Raw genomic sequence first — 20661 nt, 5'->3', positions numbered from 1 at the left:
CTTTTATAAAAACAGTCATAGATGAGTGTGTCACCACAATATCATTCAGTCTTTCCTAATCAGAAGCCCTGGATGAACACGGAACACGGAATCTGGGATCTGCTGAGAACCTGGCATTCAGGTTTGGCAACCAAGTTAAACACAAGGGGTCCAGGTACAATCTCTGGAAATCATTCATGGACGGTGGCAATTCTGGATCAAACTTGAGTCACTGGGGGATGCTCAACAGCTGTGATAGGGCTTGAATGCCAGTAATATCACCTCTTATAAAGGTGAAACCAAGCAACATGGGTGACAACAATACTTCGCTCCCAGATGAGCTCAATGCCTTCTATGCTTGCTTTGACCATCAAATCATGGAGGTACCTTGGCAAACTTCCACAGCCCCCGATTACCCTGTGATTTCAGTCTCTGAGGCTAACGTAAAGTATCCTTCAGGAGGGTGAACCCACGGAAAGCATCCAGCTCAGTTGGGGTACTTGGCTGAGTACTAAAGACCTGTGCTGATGAACTGACAGAGTGTTCACTGATATCCTTAACCTCTCGCTTCGACAGTCTGCGGTATTCACGTGCTTCGAGCAGGCTGCAGTTATATCAATGCCTAGGAAGAACGTGGTAATCTGCCTCAATGACTATCATCCAGTGGCTTTTACTGTACATCCATTCTGATGAAGAGCATTGAGAGGTTGGTGATGAAACGTATCAACTGCTCCCCGAGAAGCAGCTTGGTTCTGCTCCAATTTGCCTCCAGGAGCAACAGGCCTACCACAGATGCCATTTCATTGTCTCTTCACTCAAGTCTGGAATGCCTGGACAGCAGAGATATATACATCAGGACATTCTTTGTTGATGACAGCTCAGCATTCAATACAATCATTCCATCAAGGTTAATCAATAAGCTTCAGGACCTTGGCCTTAATACCTCCTGTGCAACTAGATCTTTGATTTCCCCACTTGCAGAACCCAGTCAGTTCAGACTGGCAACATTTCCTCCATGATCTCCATCAGCACAGATGCACTGCAAGACTTTGTGCTCAGTCTCCTGCTCTACTCATTTTACACTTCTGGCTGTGAGGCTGAGCACATTTAATGCCATATTTAAATTTGTTGATAACACCACTGTCATTGGCCAAATCAAAGGTGGTGATGAATCAGTATATAGGAGGGAGATTGAAAACCTGGCTGAGTGGTGCCACAACCTCTTACTCAGTGCCAGCAAGACCAAGGTGTGTGCCTGTACACCCGCATATCAATTAAATAAAAGCATGCATGTGGGAGGTGGCTTTAATTGCTGTATTCACATTGCAGAGAGAGAGAGAGAACAATGCACGTCAGTAGGCAACAGATCAATACATAGAGCTAGGGGGAGTCATTGTTCTAAAATAATAAATCCATACATTACACTTCTTCCCCTTTAGATTAATGCAACATAAAATTCTTTATGTACAAAACATTCAACTTCCCTTTCATAGAGCATATTCCAAACAAACATGCTTTCACAATAATGAAATCAGTAGTGTTTTCGACGGTCTTGTCACTAGCTTTAAATGATTTGCCTGTTCTTCCCCAGTACCTTTGATTCCTCCCCATAACTTGTAACATATTGAGGAACAAAGGACAGTACAGCTTCTCCATTTATCTGCCCCTCCCCCAACCAGCTGGCAGCACTTCGCACCTTCTATTCCTTCTTGTTCACCCCTTCATCTTTCCACCTATCACCTCCCAGCTTCTCCATTCATCCCTCTCCCCCAACCACCTATCACCTTCTACTCCTTCTTCTTCACCCTTTCCACCCATCTCTCAGCTTCTCACTTCATCCTCCCCCACCTCCTTCACCCACACAGCCTTCCTTCCCCCTCATCTGGCTTCACCTATCACCTTCTGGTTTGTCCTCCTTCCCCTCCTCCCACCTTCTTATTCTAGCTTCTTCCCCCTTCATTTTCATTCCTGATGACGGGTCTCTGCCCAAAATGTCAACTGTTTACAGATGTTGCCTGACCTGTTGAGTTCCTCCAGCATTTTGTACATGTTGCTTTGAAAAAAACCATCTTGTTTATTTATTTCAACACAACCAGCAATCATTTCATCCATTGGCATCATATAGGAACACAATGAAATGACTATATTTGAAACTTGGCCAGCTGGCCTATCTCCGGATATCTTATTACTACTAGCAATTTAACAGACTGTTTCATGGAAATCGCTTTTATGCTCCAGTGATAACTCTAACCTTTGTTGCAACAAGACAGCTTTGGAATCTTTCTTTAGTTTAGATTATCAACTTTTGGAATCTCATTGAAACTACGGTATGAATATTGTCTTCTGTATTTTTTTCACTATACAGGAATAAGCTCTCACAAGTTCACATCAATATTTCCAGTAACCTTGTTATTTTTGGTTACAAACAGCAGTTTGAAAGATCTGTAAGGAGCTTGTACATTCTCTTCGCCACTGCAAGGGTTTTCCTCTGAGTGCTCTGATTTTCTTCCATGGTCCAAAGACATACTAGTTAGTAGGCTAATTGGTCATTGTAAACTGCCTGTGACTAGGCTAGGGTTAAACAGGTGGGTTGCTAGATGGTGCAGCTCGTTGGGCTGAAGGGCCTGTTCCATGTCGTATCTCTAAATAAGTAACTAAGTAAGATTAAACAACCCTTAATAGTAATCCACGTGTTATGCTTTGTAACCTCAAAACATTAAACTAATTCAAAGAAAGACTCGGGAGTCCAGGGATCCTTTTCATCTTTCCTTTAAGTAAGGTATGCATAGTAGTGTGATGACATATGCAATGAATGTATTTTTACATAATCCATAATTAATTATTTAAATGAACAAGAATGCTTTATCAAACAATATATGTATATAAGATTATTCAAATTTTACAGAAATATTAAATACACAACACCAGGACCAGGTAATACTTATGGGAATTGACCTTTCACAAAACATAAGTGTTAAAAAAATATTGTTGCACAGAGCACTTAACCCATACTTACAATATCGATCTGTGATTAGTTATCTTTTTATCTACCCACGCACTTCCACATATATAAACCGTAATTCTTTATTCATTCCATTTATCTGTGAAGCTAGTTTATTTTGGTTATCTTTGATAGATAACTCCCAGAATCTCTGAAAGTCCACTCCTTGCATCTCTGATAGTTCATTCTTATCACCTCCAATAATTCAGTCCCACCATCTCTGCTAGTTCCTTCCTCACTATCTCTGATAGTTCATCCCACCATCTCTGATAGTTCCTTCTCCACCATCTCTGATAGTTCATTCCCCACCATCTCTGATAGTTCATTCCCACCATCTCTGATAGTTCCTTCTCCACCATCTATAGAATAGTACAGCACATTACAGGCCCTTCGGCCCACAATGTTGTGCTGACCCTCAAACCCTGCCTCCCATATAACCCCCCACCTTAAATTTCTCCATATACCTGTCTAGTAGTCTCTTAAATTTCACTAGTTTATCTTCCTCCACCACTGACTCAGGTAGTGCATTCCACACACCAGCCACTCTCTGAGTGAAAAACCTTCCTCTAATATCCCCCTTGAACTTCCCTCCCCTTACCTTAAAGCCATGTCCTCTTGTACTGAGCAGTGGTGCCCTGGGGAAGAGGCGCTGGCTGTCCACTCTGTCTATTCCTCTTAACATCTTGTACACCTCTATCATGTCTCCTCCCATCCTCCTTCTCTCCAAAGAGTAAAGCCCCAGCTCCCTTAATCTCTGATCATAACCCATACTCTCTAAACCAGGCAGCATCCTGGTAAATCTCCTCTGTACCCTTTCCAATGCTTCCACATCCTTCCTATACTGAGGCGACCAGAACTGGACACAGTTCTCCAAGTGTGGCCTAACTAGAGTTTTATAGAGCTGCATCATTACATCGCGTCTCTTAAACTCTATCCCTCGACTTATGAAAGCTAACATCCTATAAGCTTTCTTAACTACCCTATCTACCTGTGAGGCAACTTTCAGGGATCTGTGGACATATACCCCCAGATCCCTCTGCTCCTCCACACTACCAAGTATCCTGCCATTTACTTTGTACTCTGCCTCGGAGTTTGTCCTTCCAAAGTGTACCACCTCACACTTCTCCGGGTTGAACTCCATCTGCCACTTCTCAGCCCACTTCTGCATCCTATCAATGTCTCTCTGCAATCTTCGACAATCCTCTACAATATCCACAACACCACTAACCTTTATGTTGTCTGCAAACTTGCCAACCCACCCTTCTACTCCCTCATCCAGGTTGTTAATAAAAATCACAAAAAGTAGAGGTCCCAGAACAGATCCACTAGTCACAACCCTCCAGTCTGAATATACTCTCTCCACCACAACCCTCTGCCTTCTGCAGGCAAGCCAATTCTGAATCCACTTGGCCAAAGTTCCCTGGATCCCATGCCTTCTGACTTTCTGAATAAGCCTACCATGTGGAACCTTGTCAAATGTCTTACTAAAATCCATGAAGATCACATCCACTGCACTACCTTCATCTATATGCCTGGTCACCTCCTCAAAGAACTCTATCAGGCTTGTTAGGCACGATCTGCCCTTCACAAAGCCATGCTGACTGTCCCTGATCAGACCATGATTCTCTAAATGCCCATAGATCCTATCTCTAAGAATCTTTTCCAACAGCTTTCTCACCACAGGTTTGAGGCTCACTGGTCTATAATTACCTAGACTATTCCTACTACCTTTTTTGAACAAGGGGACAACATTCGCCTCCCTCCAATCCTCCGGTACCATTCCCGTGGACAATGAGGACATAAAGATCCTAGCCAGAGGTTCAGCAATCTCTTCCCTTGCCTCATGGAGCAGCCTGGGGAATATTCCGTCAGGCCCCGGGGACTTATCCATTCTAATGTATTTTAACAACTCCAACACCTCTTCTCCCTTAATATCAACATGCTGCAGAGCATCACTCATATTGTCCTCACCATCATCAAGTTCCCTCTCAGTGGTGAATACCAAAGAGAAGTATTCATTGAGGACCTCGCTCACTTCCACAGCCTCCAGGCACATCTTCCCACTTTTATCTCTAATCGGTCCTACCTTCACTCTTGTCTTCCTTTTGTTCTTCACATAATTGAAGAATGCTTTGGGGTTTTCCTTTACCCTACTCGCCAAGGCCTTCTCATGCCCCCTTCTTGCTCTTCTCAGCCCCTTCTTAAGCTCCTTTCTTGATACCCTATATTCCTCAATAGACCCATCTGATCCTTGCTTCCTAAACCTCATGTATGCTGCCTTCTTCCTCCTGACTAGATTTTCCACTTCACTTGTCACCCATGGTTCCTTCACCCTACCATTCTTTATCTTCCTCACCGGGACAAATTTATCCCTAACATCCTGCAAGAGATCCCTAAACATCGACCACATGTCCATAGTACATTTCCCTGCAAAAACATCATCCCAATGCACACCCGCAAGTTCTAGCCTTATAGCCTCATAATTTGCCCTTCCCCAATTAAAAATTTTCCTGTCCTCTCTGATTCTATCCTTTTCCATGATAATGCTAAAGGCTAGGGAGCAGTGGTCACTGTCCCCCAGATGCTCACCCATTGACAGATCTGTGACCTGACCTGGTTTGTTACCTAATTCTAGATCTAGTATGGCATTCCCCCAGTCGGCCTGTCAACATACTGTGACAAGAATCCATCCTGGACACACTTAACAAACTCTGCTCAATCTAAACCCTTGGAACTAATCAAGTGCCAATCAATATTAGGGAAGTTAAAGTCACCCAACATAACAACCCTGTTATTCTTGCACCTTTCCAAAATCTGCCTCCCAATCTGCTCCTCATTATCTCTGCTGCTACCAGGGGGCCTAAAGAATACCCCCAGTAGAGTAACTGCTCCCTTCCTGTTCCTGACTTCCACCCATACTGACTCAAAAGAGGATCCTGCTACCTTACCCACTCTTTCTGCAGCTGTAATAGTATCCCGGACCAGTAATGCCACCCCTCCTCCCCTTTCCCCCCTCTCTATCCCTTTTAAAGCACTGAAATCCAGGAATATTGAGAATCCATTCCTGCCCTGGTACCAGCCAAGTCTCTGTAATGGCCACTACATCATAATTCCATGTATGTATCCAAGTTCTCAGTTCATCACCTTTGTTCCTGATGCTTCTTGCATTGACGTACACGCACTTTAGCCCTTCTACCTTACTACCTTTATACCCTTAATTCTGCTGCTCTTTCCTCAAAGCCTCTCTATATGTTAGATCTGGCTTTACCTCATGCACTTCTTTCACTGCTCTATCGCTCCGGGTCCCATCCCCCTTGCAAATTAGTTTAAACCCTCCTGAACCATGCTAGCAAACCTACCAGCAAGGATATTGCTCCCCCTCAAGTTCAGGTGCAACCCATCCAATCTGTACAGGTCCCACCTTCCCCAGAAGAGATCCCAATGGTCCAAAAATCTGAAACCCTGCCCCCTGCACCAACTCCTCAGCCATGGATTCAATTGCCATCTCCTCCAGTTCTTACCATCACTATCACGTAGTACTGGCAGCAATCCTGAGAACGCCACCCTTGAGGTCCTGTTCTTCAGCCTTCTGACTAGTTCCTGAAACTCATACTTCAGGACCTCATCCCTCTTCCTGCCTATGTCGTTGGTCCCAACATGTATCACGACTTCTGGTTGCTTTCCCTCTCGTACCAGGATGTCATGCACCCGGTCAGAGACATCCCGGACCCTGGCACATGGGAGGCAACAAACCACGCGTGTTTCCTTCTCACGTCCACAAAATCTCATGTCTGTTTCCCTGACTATAGAGTCTCCAATGACAACAGCTCTCCTCTTCTCCGTCCCATCCTTCTGCACCACAGGGTCAGACTCAATTCCAGAGGCCCTGCCACTGTGGCTCACACCTGGTCGGTCGTCCTCACCAACAGTATCCAGGACGGTAAGCTTATTATTCAGGGGAATGGCTACAGGGGTGCTCTGCACTACCTGTCTACTCTCCTTCACTTTCCCCCTTCGGACTGTCACCCAACGACCTGCTTCCGGCAGCCTAGGTGTGACTACCTCCCTGTAGCTCTCATCTATGACTGCCTCATTCTCCCTTATGAGTCGAAGGTCATCCAGCTGCTGCTCCAGATTCCTCACACGGTCTCCCAGATCGCCCAGCCGCAAGCACTTCTGGCAGATGTGACTCCCACTATCTCTGATAGTTCATTCTACCCCATCTCTGATAGTCCATTCCCACTATCTCTCATAGTTCATTCCCCACCATCTCTGATAGTTCCTTCCTCACTATCTCTGATAGTTCATTCTCACCATCTCTAATAGTTCATTCCCACCATCTCTGATATTCCATTCCCACTATCTCTGATAGTTCATTCTACCCCATCTCTGATAGTCCATTCCCACTATCTCTGATAGTTCATCCCACCATCTCAGACAGTTCCTTCTGCAGCAGCTCTGATAGTTCATTCCCCACTATCTGCAATACTTCATAGCCAACGATGACTGATAGTTCATTTCTACCAGCTCTGAAAGTTCATTCCCATCACATCTGATAATTCACTCTCACCTTCTCCAATAGTCCATTCCCACTATCACTGATAGTTCATTCCTCACCATCTCTGATAGTCCATTCCTCACCATCTCTGATAGTCCATTCCTCACCATCTCTGATAGTCCATTCCCACTATCTCTGATTGTTCATTCTACCCCATCTCTGATAGTCCATTCCCACTATCTCTCATAGTTCATTCCCCACCATCTCTGATAGTTTGTTCCTACCATCTCCAAAAGAAAATTCCCTATCTTCTCCAATATTTCATTCCCACCATCTCCTATAGTTCATTCCAATCATCTCTGATCGTTCATTCCCAACCATCTCCTATAGCTCATCTTCAGTATCTAGAACAGTTTATTCCCCACTCTCTAAGACTGTTCATTCCCCACCATCTCTGGCAATTCATTCTCCACAAGGACAAGACCAACATAAGTATATTGCAGCTCACAGAAGCTTTTGCAGCTGGCTGCTTTTTATAGAAGTAGACTACCTTATCCCAATGTCTGTACATCATCTCCCTCACAGTATATTATAGGTTTTAAAATAAAAGCGTGCTGCAGCATTGGGTTAACCTATAATTATCAGAGCTTTCAATATAAAGGTGAGTAAATGGATCTCAAAATAATGTTATACATTGGCAGATAGGTTTGATCTTCTGTCTAATTTGGTTTAAGTGACCTTTTGAAATGACATTTCATTTATCAGAAAGAGTATATTTAATTTTCATTAGAATGAAAAATGTTAATCATGTCACAGTTTGCCCTATTCACACTGAATACTAAATATTACAACTGAAAAGGCATTCAGTGGATGCAGATATTTATTTAGAGATTCTTATAAATCAGTGTTAATACAGAAATGATTAAGAATGGAAGACTTGAATTGCTTTAGTTTTCTAAGGAATAGTGATTACTTAATTATTAATTAAGAGTCAATTACATCAGCTGTTCTTCATAGAAAAGATATATGCAGCTAATGCTTCTTAAAATCAAGGATATTTTGTTCAAGAAAAAATATATAGGAATTCATGTTCCTAACTCTCCATTTGTTTTTACATATAATTAAAATATAATTAAGAAAAATTTGCCATTGAATATAAAAATTTACCCATTACACAGAAGATTACAGGAATAATGAGTTTCTATACATATTCATGTAAAGGTGTTTACTAGTGTTCATTGTTATACAATGGCTTATCAGACACAAATCTATGGGAGGACAGGGTTTACTAGTACAGTAAAATTGGGGTTTAGTCTCTTGTTTCACTATTTCTTGTCAGTATGTCAAGACAATTGACCAATTTTCAGAACAGAATTCTGGAGGAATTTCTTTAGCCAGAGGGTGGTCAATTTGGAATTCATCGCCACAGACAGCTGTGAAGCGCAAGCTATTGGGTACATTTAAAGTGGAGGTTGGTAGATTCTTGTTAAGTAAGGACATCAAGGGTTATGGGGAGAAGACAAGAGAAAGGGGATCAGAGGGATAATAAATCAGCTATGATGGAATGGGCGAGCAGACTCGATGGGGTGAAGGGCCTAACTCTGCTCCTATGTCTTATGGTCTTAAATGGGATGCTTGCTACTGATGTGAATTATAACATTTCATGACAATGAGTATCACTATTCAATGGTTCAATGGTTCCATTTAATATCAGAGAATGTATACAATATACAACCTGAAATTCTTATTCTCTGCAGACATCCACAGGAACAGAAGAATACCCCAAAGCATGAATGATAGAAAACATAAGAATTCCAAAGCCCCTCTCCCCCTCCTAAGCACAAACAGCAGGAAAGGATCAACCCTCCCCTTCCCCCACTTTTTTCGGCAGAAGGCATCCGCACCCACCACCCACCCACCAAGCAAGCAATAGCAAAGCCCCAAAGATACAACTGAGTTGATACAGAGTTTCTGTGAATGGAACTTAGTTTTGGTTGGTATGGCTTGTGATGAATTCTTGAGTTTCCATCCTCAAAAAAGATTAAATTGAAGATCCATCTCTGCCATTCAATTTTCGCACTCACGCTCCAGGAATCCTCATTAGGGTTAAATTGGGGTGGAAAGCAGGCTTAATATGTGAGGAAGGCAAATGCAATGCTTGCATTCATTTCAAGAAGATTGGAATATAAATGCTAGGATGTAATATTGAAGCTTAATAAGGTACTGGTGAGGCCTTACTTGGAGTATTGTGAGCAGTTTTGGACCATTTATCTAAGAAAGGGTTTGTTGACATTGGGGAAGGTTCCGACGAGGTTCATGAAAATTATTCCAAGAATGAAAAAGTTATTGTGTGAAAATCGTTTGACGGCTCTGGGCCCATATTCTTGGAATTTTGAAGAATGAGGGGAGATCTCAATGAAACCTATCTAATATTGAAAGGCCTCTGTACAGTGGATGTGCTGAAGATGCTTCCTATAGTGGGGAGTATAAATCCAGAGGACAAAGTCTCACAATAAAGGGCCATCCATTTAGAATGGAGGTGAGGAGGAATATCTTTAACCAGAGGGTGGTGAATCTATGGAATTTGTATCTACTGGTAACTGTGGAGGCCAAGTCATTGGGTATACTTAAGGTTGACAGGTTCTTGATAAGTCAGGGCATGAATGGTTGCAGGGATAAGGAAGAAGAAATGGATCAGGCATGATCAAATGGTGAAGCTGAGGCCTGTCTGGTTCATACCAACTACAAATCCCTTCTAAAATGGTCCATTTGCCTGCATTTGGCCCAACCTGAAACATCGACAGTTCCTTTCCTTTGTCCAACCCCCCCCCCCCCCCAACCCACTAGGGTCATAGAGTCGTAGAAAAGTACAGCACAGAAACGGGTCCTTCAGCCCATCTAGTCCATGCCAAACCCTTCAAACTGCCTATGGTCTTTACACGTGGAGTCCAGGAGTGATGATTTTCAAAATATTCATCTTGAAGTCAATGGCGAATGATCTGACAAATGCACATTCCTTCTTCAGTTAGATTTTATTAGATTGTTGTGATTTTATCTTCTTCATCCTAAAATAAAAGCAAGATATGACAGTATGTTCCATTTATATTTTAGATTTAAAATACAGAATGATTGTGTCCTTTGATCAACTGGGACACCTGTTATGAATGTCTCTTTGAAGACACAGGTGTTGGTTCCAGAAATTCTAGTACGAAATCATCAGGCTGTACTAAATGGATGTTGAATGTCTTCTGGATTAAAATGTGCTGCTGGAGATCAGGAGAGAGAAGGGTCAGCAGTGAGGATCAGGGACTGGGTAGAGCCAGCCATCAGGTAAGAGGGGCTGTAGGGTGGAGATTCCAGCAGCAAGCTCTCTAAATTGTTAACCTACTGTATCATTACACATGATCTCCAACAGTTTTATTCCCATCTTGGTTTTGTAAGAGTTTAAACATTTATATTTATAGACTTTATATTTAAAGTCTTAGGAATCAATGAGGGTTGGTAAATTGATAAATTGGTTTATTATTGTCACATGTACCAAGGTACAGTGAAAAATTTGTCTTGCATACTGATCAATTCATTACAACAGTGCATTGAGATACTACTGGGGTAAACCAATAACAGAATGCAGGATTAAGTGTTATATAGTCAGTGTACAAGGGGTGATTGATAAGTCCGTGCCATAAGGTAGAAGGAGTCAATTTTAGAAAATCTAGCACATTTATTTTTCAACGTAGTCCCCTCCTACATTTACACACTTAGTCCAGCGGTTGTGGAGCATACGGATCTTGGACCTCCAGAAAGTGTTCGCCGATGGGTGATTGATAAGTTCGTGGCCTAAGGTAGAAGCAGATGAGTTATACAGCTCTTGTTTCATGCACATGCAGGTCAAGTCTGAGTGATTATGCAGAAAGTTTGGAGTTAATAACTCATCTCCTTCTGCCTTAGGCCACGAACTTATCAATCACCCCGATGCGTTATTAACTTCAAACTTTCTGCATAATCACTCATAGAGTTGAACTGCATGTGCATGTAACGAGAGCTGTATAACTCATCTCCTTCTACCCTAGGCCACAAACTTATCAATCACCCCTGCTGTGGACACTTCCTGGAGGTCCAAGATCCGTATGCTCCATGACTGCTGGACTAAGTGTGTAAATGTAGGAGGGGACTATGTTGAAAAATAAATGTGGTAGGTTTTCTAAAATTGACTCCTTCTAGCTTAGGTCACGGACTTATCAATCACCCCTCGTATTATTGGGCACCCCCTGAACCTAATAAAATAGCCACCAAGTGCATAATCATGGTCTTCTGCTGCTATAGTCCATCCACTTCAAGGTTTGATGTGCTGTATGTTATCTTCTTCCCCATTCTGATGTTTGGTCTGAACAACAACTGAACCCCTTGAACATGTCTGCATGTATGAGCTGCTTCCACATGATTGGCTGATTAGAGATTTGTATTTATGAGCAGGTATACAGGTGTACCTGTATGTGACCACTGAGTGTAGTACAGAACAAGTGCAGAGCAGGTCGACAGTAAGTTGCAAGGTCACAATGAGGTAGATTAGGAGGTCAAGAGTTCAAGTTATCATACTAGGAGAACATTCAATAGTCTTATAACAGCTACCCTTGATCCTGGTGGGACGTGGTTTCAGATTGCTTTTAAATGTGAAAGAAATCATGTTCTAAATACAGATGTACTGGATGTGATCCAAGTATCTTCCACAATCTTTAATATTCAAATGGGTGTTAATGATATGTCAGTTATCGGTGGTGGGTATAAGGAATGTAAGCAAATCGGTTCCATCATTCAAACTCAGCAGAAACCTCAGAATAAATTCCAGTTTCTCACCTGGCTCCCTCGGTCTTAATTTCTCCAGAGCCCAAACGTCTATTATTGAATATATTCAACGAACAAACAATCCAGATCCAGGATATTATGGATATTTACTGTTTTTATTTCGGGATAGAACATGGCTAACAGGCCCTTTCGGTCCAATGAGCCAGTGCCTCTCAATTACACCCATGTGACCAATTAACTAACTAACCTGCACAAGAAAACTGGAGCACCCAGAGGAACCCTATGCAGTTACAGGGAGAATGTACAAACTCATTACAGACAGTGGAGGAATCGAACCGGGGTTGCTGGCACTATTACAGCTAACTGCGATGCCACCATGCTGCTTTAGATGGTTTCATGATATGGTGTTTTGTCAAACAAATAAAGTCTGCTGAACAAAACTATCTGATAAATTAAGTAGTTCTCTTCCTATTCCAGTAGGCCCTCATTTCCTTAAATAATTTGAACAGTTTATAACTTAGTGTTGCTACCTGTCATAAGGACAATTACAAACTGAATAGGCTAAGTAGGATTTCCACTTTTATCTGTGACTTGAGGGGGATATTCTGCAAGAGTATTCCTCAAACCAGTCTTTCTTAAAAATGGGTGATTGAAAAGTGCTGTCAAAGAAACCTTTTCAAGTTATTGCATTTGTTGAGGATTTAATTTTAAGCTTTTATATACATTATCTTTGCCATTGAAAACATACACATTTTCTATATTAACTTCAAGCTAAGTAATAACTGAAATATCAAATGAATTCTATTTGCTGTAGCATCATACTCTACCTGGCAATGTTACTGGCCAGTAGTTTTAATCTGGACATGGTAAGGAGATGTCCATCCTCTGGCACAACTTCTCTAGTCCATTCCAAGGAGCGTTCTGCAGGCAGGGAAGTAACAGTTGGTTTCAGAATTTCTTTCAGTCATTCAAAGCATCTGGATTTTTCTGGAAACTCCTCCAGCAACGTAGAAGTAATTATGGCCAGTTCTAATTTCCCTTGACTGGGTGGTACTGAGCCAGTGCCTTCGGACTATTGTGAATGTGGTGAAGGTATTCTCACTACACTTCTAGTGTTGGATCTGGAGCATTTAATGGCGCGGAGATGTATTTGCTGGAATTTAGAAAAATGAGGAGGGAACTACCAAATATTGAAAGGCCGAGATAGAGTGAACATGGAGAGGGTGTTTCTATAGTGGGAGAGTCTAGGACCAGAGGGCACATCCCTTTAAAACAGAAATAAGGAGCAATTTCTTTAGTCAGGGTTTGGTGAATCTGTGGAATTCATTGCCATAGCTGGCCATGGAGGCCATATAGTTGGTTACATTTAAAGGGGAGGTTGATAGGTTCTTGATTAGTAAGGATTTCATTGGTTACGGGGAAAAAGCAGGGGAATGGTGCTGAGGGGGGAAATAAATCAGCCATAATCAAATTGTTGAGCAGACTCAGTGTGACAATAGGTGTAATTTGGCTTTTGTCTTATGGTCTAAAAGCCTACTAACAAAGTGGACTATGTTAGTCTTTGGAGATTAAGAATGAGGCATAAATGTGGTTAGGGTTGTTTTATTAGGTGTTTATACCTCAGAAATAACAGTTAACAACTGAAGGAAGAAGACAAAGCAAAGACAAAGAACAGACAATTTATGGTCATCTTATCCTGCAAACTGGCTCAAACTGGAGAACTAAGGAATTCCTTGAGAAGAGCAGTGCATGAAACAGTTTCATTTATGGCATAGCATATGCTGCAGAGTTACAAAATATACAGAACCACCAGCTTTACTGCAAATGACTAAAAATCTATAGACCACTCACAGGTGAGCAGGTGATTATACAAACATATAAGCAAGCATGAAGAAGGTTAAATGCAAGAAAACAGTCAATATAGACTGTAATTCAACATTTGTGATTAGAATCATGGTTGAAGGATATTAACTATTCTTGAACCTGATGGTGTGGGATTTCAGGTTTCTGTACGTCCTGCCTGATGGTAGCTGTGAGAAAATGGCATGGGCCAAATGGCGGGGACCTGTTTGTGCCAAAATATTGTTCAGGTCTTATTGTACGCAGGCTCAGGCAGCATTATCTCATGAGAAACTGATGAAGGTTCTCAGCCCAAAACGTTGACGGTTTATTTCTCTCCATAGACGCTGCCTGGCCTGCTGAGTTTCTCCAATATTTTGTGTAAGTTATTCATGATTTCCAGCATCTGTCTATCATTACACGAGGAGCTGTGAATGGAACTGAATATGTCACAATCATCAATGACAATTTCTACTGCTGATCTTCCAACAGAGGGAAGATGTTCCAGTGGATTGGACCTAGACTTCTATCTGCAGTGATACTATAATCTATGGTAATGCTTTAGAACAAAGAACTGCAGGCCTTAATTGCTGGGTAAGTATTTAAGCCTTCTGAATGAAATATTAATGAGATGAACTATTTTGTTTGTGTTGTTTGAAAACCCATTTGCAGCTCATTGCTTAAATCTGTAGTCAGGGAAGGTAACATGTTATATTGCAAATTTTTATAAGTGATAGAAGGAAGCCACTCTGCCTATTGAGTCAATGCTAGCTCTCTGAACAATCCCATCAATCCTGCTACCCATTTATTTCCTTATAATTTATTTGGTCACACATGCCCTTTAAGCCCCTTCCAATTCTCCTGCCAACATTCTAGACTATGGACAATTAACCCACACATTCTGGGACGTGGGAGAAAACCGGAGAAGCCAGGACTAATTCCAGCTGTCACCAGGAGAACGTGCAAATCCCACATAGACCGCATTAGAAGGCAGAGTCCATCTTGGGTTGCTGGGTAGCTGCACTACCAGCAGCAGCTCTGCAAAAGACAGACACATGTTTACCTGGAGATAGTCCACATTGAATGAAGCTGAGTTATCACCTGCTCTCCTTGTACCTGATTTGGAAGATTCATATTGGTGAGCCTGAATAGCTCTTGTTTAACCATGGCTCATTAGAAATGTGTTTACTGATATAAATTTTAAAATTCGAGGTTCAGTATTGAACTGAAGCTAAAAATGCATAATATTTATAGGTAATCCTATGTTAATATATACATAATTATTGAAATCTCTCATTGTGCACATTGACTAAAACCTTAAAATCTAATAACTCTGTCCCAATTTACATAAACCAATCAAATTAATTGTGGTGTCAATCAGTGAAAAACATTAAATATGTGCTGCCACTTTAAAGAATGTTCTCCACTGAACTTTTATTCTTGTTATCCAATTTGTTTCAAGCATTCTTAACTCGATGGACAAAGGAAATTGAGGATATTAATGTGTGTCTGTCCACCTAATTCAAGCTCTGTGTGAAATGACATTGGGAAGTCAGCAATATCATATCATCTCTTGGGTTTAAACAGTGGCAGCAATCTTTTGTAAATGGACACATGTGACATATTGATAAGAATAGTGAAAGCATGTTTAACAGGCATAGAGATAGTGTGAGAATATGTCATGTTAATCTGAAGCAGCGTCTCTTGGTCATATTTTTCCGTGCTTGTTTGAGGCTAAAGTTTTGTGTTCCAACTGGGATTAACAGTTCCGCAAACCCAGCAGAAGAATCCACATTTTATCTTACTCTGGACCATCTCCAGGCCAGTAGTGATCACCCATTCTAATTGTTACCTGGCATGTGCCTATGCTGTACTAGTTCTTTGTGTTATTTCTAACTCTAGTCTATAAAAGAATTCTCTTTAAGCAGTCTAGATTCTTTGTATCATTAAAATGAAATATTCTCCTTGTTTAAAATCTAGTATTTATTATTAACATTTCTAGTTTAAGAATTTAACTTGTTATCTTTTAAGATGACAAGTATGCATTTCTCATTATAACATTTTCCTGATTTATCTCATGAGCTGGTTAAGTGTAGAACTAATTGCTACGTGGTAGCAGAGTAGTTAGTACGACACAGTTACAGCTTGGGGCGTCACAGTTTGGAGTTCAATTCCAATGCAGTCTGTAAGGAGACTGTACGTCCTCCCCTTGCAATGTGTAGGTTTGCTCCGGGTGCTCCGGTTTCCTCCCACAGTCCAAAGACGTACCAGTTGGTAGGTTAATTAGTCATTGTAAAATGTTAGAGTTAAATTATGGGTTGCTGGGCAGCACAGCTTTAAGGGCTGGAAAGGCCAATTCTGCACTGTATCTTAATGAATAAAAATAATGAATTGAGATGGTGATTACTGGCTGGCAATGGTAATAATGTTTAGTCAATATCCAGAGTCACACAAATGATTTTGAGTCCATGAGAATCTGTGAAACTGTGTGTCAATCAAATCTCATGTTAATAGGTTTAAAACCGAGTTACAGCATAAAAGGATGCCATCTATTCAACTACTAATTATCTCTTCTGATATCATCCAATTAATATCACCTACTTCAAACTATTTATTACCCAAAGTCACACAGCACAATCATGTCTCTTACCTGCTCAAGGAAGCCATTGTTTCCCTTCTCAAACATGAGAAATTCTGCAGATGCTGGAAATCCAAAGCAACACAAACAAAGCACTGGAGGAACTCAGCAGGTCAGGCAGAATATATAGAAAAGAGCCCAGGGACCTGAACCGTTACATGGTTTCCCTTACCTGGTTGAGTGTGGAGACGTTCTAGATGCAGTTTTAGTTGCTGTAGCAGAATCAGATATGAAGTAATCTCTGGTAGATCATTGTTAAGAAAATTATATATGCACTAATAAAAAATTAATATTAGCACACTTCCTTATTAAATATATACAGGAAGTCTCTGGACAAATGTAAGTTATTGTTTCTTACAAGGAGATTCTAAATGCATCTTCTGAAAGTAACAATCATAGCTATAGTACTACTATACCTGATTTTTGTTCTTGCATCTTGACTATTCTAGTCCAAGTTTAGACATCTTGCTAAAACACTGTGAATTTTTAACATACATTTGTACATGTTCTTCAAACTTCAGCTCTCCATTGACCATGCACATTTGCTAAGCTTCTGATTATAACACTTACTTGTGCAGATCAAGATGTCAATGCCTGCACTGAATCCAAGGCTGTTTAGGTGTCAAATGAATATTTAAGGAATCAGAATCAGGATTTTTCAAATATATTTTCTCAGAGCAACACACACAAAATATTGGAGGAACTCAGCAGGTCGGGCAGCATCTATGGAAATGAATAAACAGTTAACTTTTCATGGCTGGAAAGGAAGGAATCTGATAGGAGAGGAGAGTAGACCATAGGAGAAAGGGAAGGAGGAGGGGCACCAGGGGGAGGTGATAGGCAGGTGAGAAGAGGTAGGAGGCTAGAGTGGAGAATAGAAAAAGAGGTTAGGGGGAGGGAAATTTCTTTTATTGAAAGAATAAATCAATATTCATACCATCTGGTTGGAGGCTACCCAGATGAAATGTAAGGTTTTGATCTTCCACCCTGACATTGGCCTTGGCACAAGAAGAGGTCATGGACTAACATGTCAGAACAGGAATGCGAATCAGAATTAAAATGTTTGGTCACTAGGAAGTTCCACTATTGACAGATGGAGCAGAGGTGATTGACAAAGTGGTCCCCCAATTTACCACGGGGTCTTACAAATGTAGAGAAGGCCACATCAGAAGCACCAGAACTCCAGCAGATTTTAAGTTGAAGTGTTGCCTCACCTTGGAGGACTGTTGTCTCAGAAGTATTTTACCAAAGATGAATTCAGATCATAAAGTATCCTAATTGGCTCACTTTCTGTACATACTTGTGTTTGTATTTATTAAACATCTGTCGCACGGATGTAATCAGGCTGAATGGGTTCATGGGCTATGTTGTACTTTCAAATAAAATAAAATTAATTTACATAAAAATGGAGATAATACTGCAGGTGAGGCCTCACCAACATTTGTTTGCAACTGCAACATAACCTCCTAACCCCCTTACTCAGTAACCTGACAGATGAAGATTGGTGTGTCAAATACCTTCTTCACCAGCATGTGAGACCTGCTGTGTTCGGGAGTCTAACATCCTGACAACCATACATGCAGCCAAATTGACAGGTGAAGTTAAGGGTAGACTAGCAGTCTAGAAAATTGAAAATGACTGGTGGTTTGGTGGTGGATTTGGTGGCAGTCAGGAGGCAAGATGGATTGCATTTGAAGCCATCATCTTCATTTGTCTAGGTTGGAGCTGGTGTCTCTTAAGAAAATTGGTTGTTACTGATAGGGAGAGATGTTAATGTATCTAGGTTGAAGCCATTTTCCAACTTCATCGTCTACAAAGCTCATCAACAATAAAAACCGATGCCAACTTTACAAGCTGACCTCAGAATTAGCAGACGTTTTTTTTTAATGTATTCTTTTAAAAGATGTAGACACCATTGGCAACAGAAGCATTTATGTCCATGCTTAACTGCTCCTGAGTTGCAGAGGCAATCATGGGTTAACCAGCTGTGTTGGTCTAGATTTCATGACCATAAGACATAGGAGCAGAATTAGGCCATCCATCCCATCAAGTCCGTTCTGCCATTTCATCATGGCTGAACCATTTTCCTCTTAACCCCAATCTCCTGCCTAATCTCCATAACCTTTCATGCTCTGACTAATCAACAACCTATTAAACTCTGCCTAAAATGTATCCAGTCACTTGGCTTCCACAGTTGCCTGTAGCATCAAATTTCACAGATTCACCACCCTTTGGGTAAAGAAGTTCCTCCGCATCCCAGGACCAATCTGATGGGCAAACACGAGGAAATCTGCAGATGCTAGAAATTCAAACAACACATGCAAAATGCTGGTAGAACACAGCAGGCTAGGCAGCATCCCTGTAGATGCTGCCTAGCCTGCTGTGTTCTACCAGCATTTTGTGTGTGTTGTACCAATCTGATGGGTTTTGTGGTGACAATTACTGATACTTTCCAATTCCAGATATATTTCTAATCATCTTAATTTAAATATTCCAACTACTATGGTTGGAAACACACTTTGATCAATGGTCAAGCCACTTCATGCAAGATCTTTAACTAAAGCATACAGTACAACTATTGATAGCATTGATGACACAAGTGGGTAGGGTGGTGAAGAAGACATTAGACATACTCACCTTCATCTGACAAGGCCATGACTTAAGTTGGGGCATGAAGTTACATCTGTGCAAGATGTTGTTGAGTTTGAGTACCTACTGTGTGCAGATCTAGTCAGTGAGATTTTGGAATGATATCATTAAGCTGGAAGGTGAAGGAAAAGTTAATCAGGAGGTTACTGGGAAAGGAAGGCTTGAGTTGTACCAAGAGACTGGGCAGGCTGAGACCTTTTCCCCTGGAGTGTAGGAGGCTAGGAAGCTGAGGAGTAATGTTATAGTTATAAAATCTTGAGGTATGTAGGTAGGGTGATGGTTACAATCTTTTTTCCAGGGTAGGGCACAAAAGGGCATAGATTCAAGCAGAGAAGGGAAAGGGACCTGAAAGACAGCTTTTCACACAGAGGGTGGTGGATATGTGGAACAGAGCAAGCTGCCAGAGAAGATGGTAGAGACAGGGCAGGAACAAATGTAACTTGCAAAGTGACTTGTGCTTTCGGCTGGTACAGGGACAGGCAGGGTGAAGATACATCTCTACCAAATGAAGTGTAAGGCATTCCTTCCCTACACTGGCCTTCAAGTCACCCTTGGGCAAGGTGTAGCATCTGCTTAGCCACCTGATCAAGGTCACGTGAAACCATAGGAGCAGGTGGTGGATGGTCGTATGAGCAGCTGGTGCATATCACAAGTCCTGGTTATGCGACCACTGAGGCCAGGCAGACACTTCTGAAGAGTATTGATAATGGCTGGGGTTGCTCATCTTGTAAAGACACTGCCCAGGAGAAGGCAATGGCAAACCACTCCCACAGAAAAATTTGCCAAGAACAATCATGATTGTGGAACAACCACGATCATTCACCTCATATGACACGATAAATAATGGACGAATGCACAGGGACAGGAAAGGTTCAGTAGGATATAGAGCTAATACTGGTAAATAAGATTAGCCCAGCTGGGCAACTTGGTCAGAATGGAAGAGTTGGGCTGAAGGGCCTTTTTCTGTGCTGTATAACTCTGACTCACTACTGGTCTACACAGGAGATTTTGACCAATGACAGCAACTCTTACTGGAAAGGAGATTTGAGCTTGCCACCAGATATAAACAGATTTGAAATTAAATAACTAAACAATACTCAACTCATTATTCACTGGCCTTCTCTCAGATTCAGAGTTTCTTTTAATTGTATTCCTAAGTGGTGTTGTAAAGGAACATTAACATATTTCTCAAAATATACATGCATTTCCAAGCAAAATCATTTAAGAAAATCCATTAGGGCTTCCGGGAGCTAT

The 20661-nt window shown here is 41.4% G+C and overlaps 1 protein-coding gene across 1 annotated transcript in view; it reads right to left on the bottom strand.

Annotated features, from left to right (window-relative positions):
* Positions 1-8369: 8369 nt before the first annotated feature.
* The window catches only part of LOC140715509 (uncharacterized), a 449684-nt gene continuing 437392 nt past the window's right edge, over positions 8370-20661 (bottom strand). Inside the window, exons 22-24 of the mRNA XM_073027850.1 lie at positions 16931-16999; positions 13109-13202; positions 8370-10543 (exon numbers count right to left, since the gene is read on the bottom strand). Of these exons, the coding sequence (XP_072883951.1) occupies positions 10504-10543; positions 13109-13202; positions 16931-16999 (203 nt within the window). The 3' untranslated portion in view covers positions 8370-10503. The remainder of the gene's footprint in view (positions 10544-13108; positions 13203-16930; positions 17000-20661) is intronic.

The sequence above is a fragment of the Hemitrygon akajei genome, chromosome 23 (assembly GCF_048418815.1).
Source record: "Hemitrygon akajei chromosome 23, sHemAka1.3, whole genome shotgun sequence".
In the NCBI taxonomy this organism is placed as follows: Eukaryota; Metazoa; Chordata; class Chondrichthyes; order Myliobatiformes; family Dasyatidae; genus Hemitrygon; species Hemitrygon akajei.
The sequence above is the reverse complement of the archived record's forward strand: the minus strand, read 5'-3'. Positions and strand labels throughout refer to the sequence as shown.